This window comes from Limanda limanda, chromosome 16 (genome assembly GCF_963576545.1).
Source record: "Limanda limanda chromosome 16, fLimLim1.1, whole genome shotgun sequence".
In the NCBI taxonomy this organism is placed as follows: Eukaryota; Metazoa; Chordata; class Actinopteri; order Pleuronectiformes; family Pleuronectidae; genus Limanda; species Limanda limanda.
The window spans coordinates 1999244-2000658 of record NC_083651.1 but is presented as its reverse complement, the minus strand read 5'-3'; the positions used below and the strand labels follow the sequence as shown (position 1 = coordinate 2000658).

At 47.3% G+C, this 1415-nt stretch overlaps 1 protein-coding gene across 1 annotated transcript; it reads right to left on the bottom strand.

The window, feature by feature from the left end:
- Positions 1-1415, bottom strand: LOC133022239 (zinc-binding protein A33-like). The gene has a single exon (XM_061089273.1). It carries the CDS (start codon positions 1413-1415, stop codon positions 33-35), a length of 1383 nt encoding a protein of 460 aa, XP_060945256.1. The 3' UTR covers positions 1-32.

Genomic DNA, 1415 nt, shown 5'->3' with positions numbered 1-1415 from the left:
AGAAATAAACATGATGAATAAAATCTTTATCTCTAACGGCTCTGATCCAGCGTCACAGAGACTTTCACAGGTAACAGCTGCATGTGACCTATAGTGCTAAAGTATGGAAACATCTTCTGAGTGAAAGTGTGTGTGAAGGTGTGAATGTGTTTGTTAGTATCAGGATCAGAGAATGACAGTTCTCCTCTGTTCCAGTCCAGTTTCACTCTGATCCTCTGGAACTTCTGCTCATAGAGATAAGATGATGCTGATGGTGAGTGTGCTGAGTATTTACCCTCATAGAACCATATTACCCATGATTCAAACAGATCGTCTCCCTTCCTCTGGACAGACTCTGCTGACACTCCCAGTTCCCAGTGTGTACTGTCTCCAACCAGGACGTCCCAGCTGTGAGTCCCTGAGTTAAAACCCTCAGATCCCAGGACTGAGGCGTTAGTATCAAATCTCTCTGGATTGTCAGGAAGCTTCTGTTTCTTTCCTCGTCTCAAACTGGTCAGATCTTCAGACAGGACGAGTAGTGGACCAGCAGAGTTTGGGTCCAGAACCACAGGAATGTAGGAGACCATGTCCTTCATCTTGTTCCAGATGTTGAAGCTCAGGTTGCCCAGATGTTTGGCCTCGTCTACCAGAGCTCCTGAGGCCAGCTGTGGATCATCCAGCAGGGGGCGCTGCTGGACTCGTTCCACTGCAGCCTTGTAGTTGAGCAGGAACGAGGCGTCTTCAGCTCTCAGCTCGTCCTCTGTGGTTGTGATTGTGTCTGAAAGAGCCGTTATGTCTCTGCTCAGAGACTCAATCTTCTCCTTCATCATCCGACTCTTCTGCTCCTCCTCCTCCCTCAGTGCAGCCATCCTGGCCTCCTCTTCCTCCTCCAGAAATTGATGAAGCTTTTTAAACTGCTCCTTGATCTGCGTCTCTGTGAGTCCGGCCTGGACCTTGATGTGTTTTGCTGTTTGTTCAAAATCTACTTTAACACGTTCAAAACTCTGTAACTTCTTCTTCAAGGGCTCCAGAGTTTCCTGAAGCCATTTCTTGTGTTTTTGTTCAGCTTCATCGATGGGTCTGAATCTGTGGCCGGTGTGTTTTTCGGAATCTATGCAGACGAGACACACTGGCTGCTGATGGTCCAGACAGAAGAGTCTGAGTTTCTCTGAGTGCAGACTGCAGAGAGCATGTGAAGAGCTCTGATCTCTCTCATGTAAGAAGGTCTCACACAGGTTCTTTAATGCCAGGTTACAAGGTGGTTGTTCCTTTGAAGATCTTCTCTTACAAAGTGGACACTTTTTTACTTCTTTGTCTTTCCACCAGCTCTCCACACAGTCTTTACAGAAGCTGTGGCTACATGACAGGACAACAGGATCTGTGAAGACATAATGGCAGACGGGACAGCAGAGATCCTCTTCTGATCTGGAAGCCAT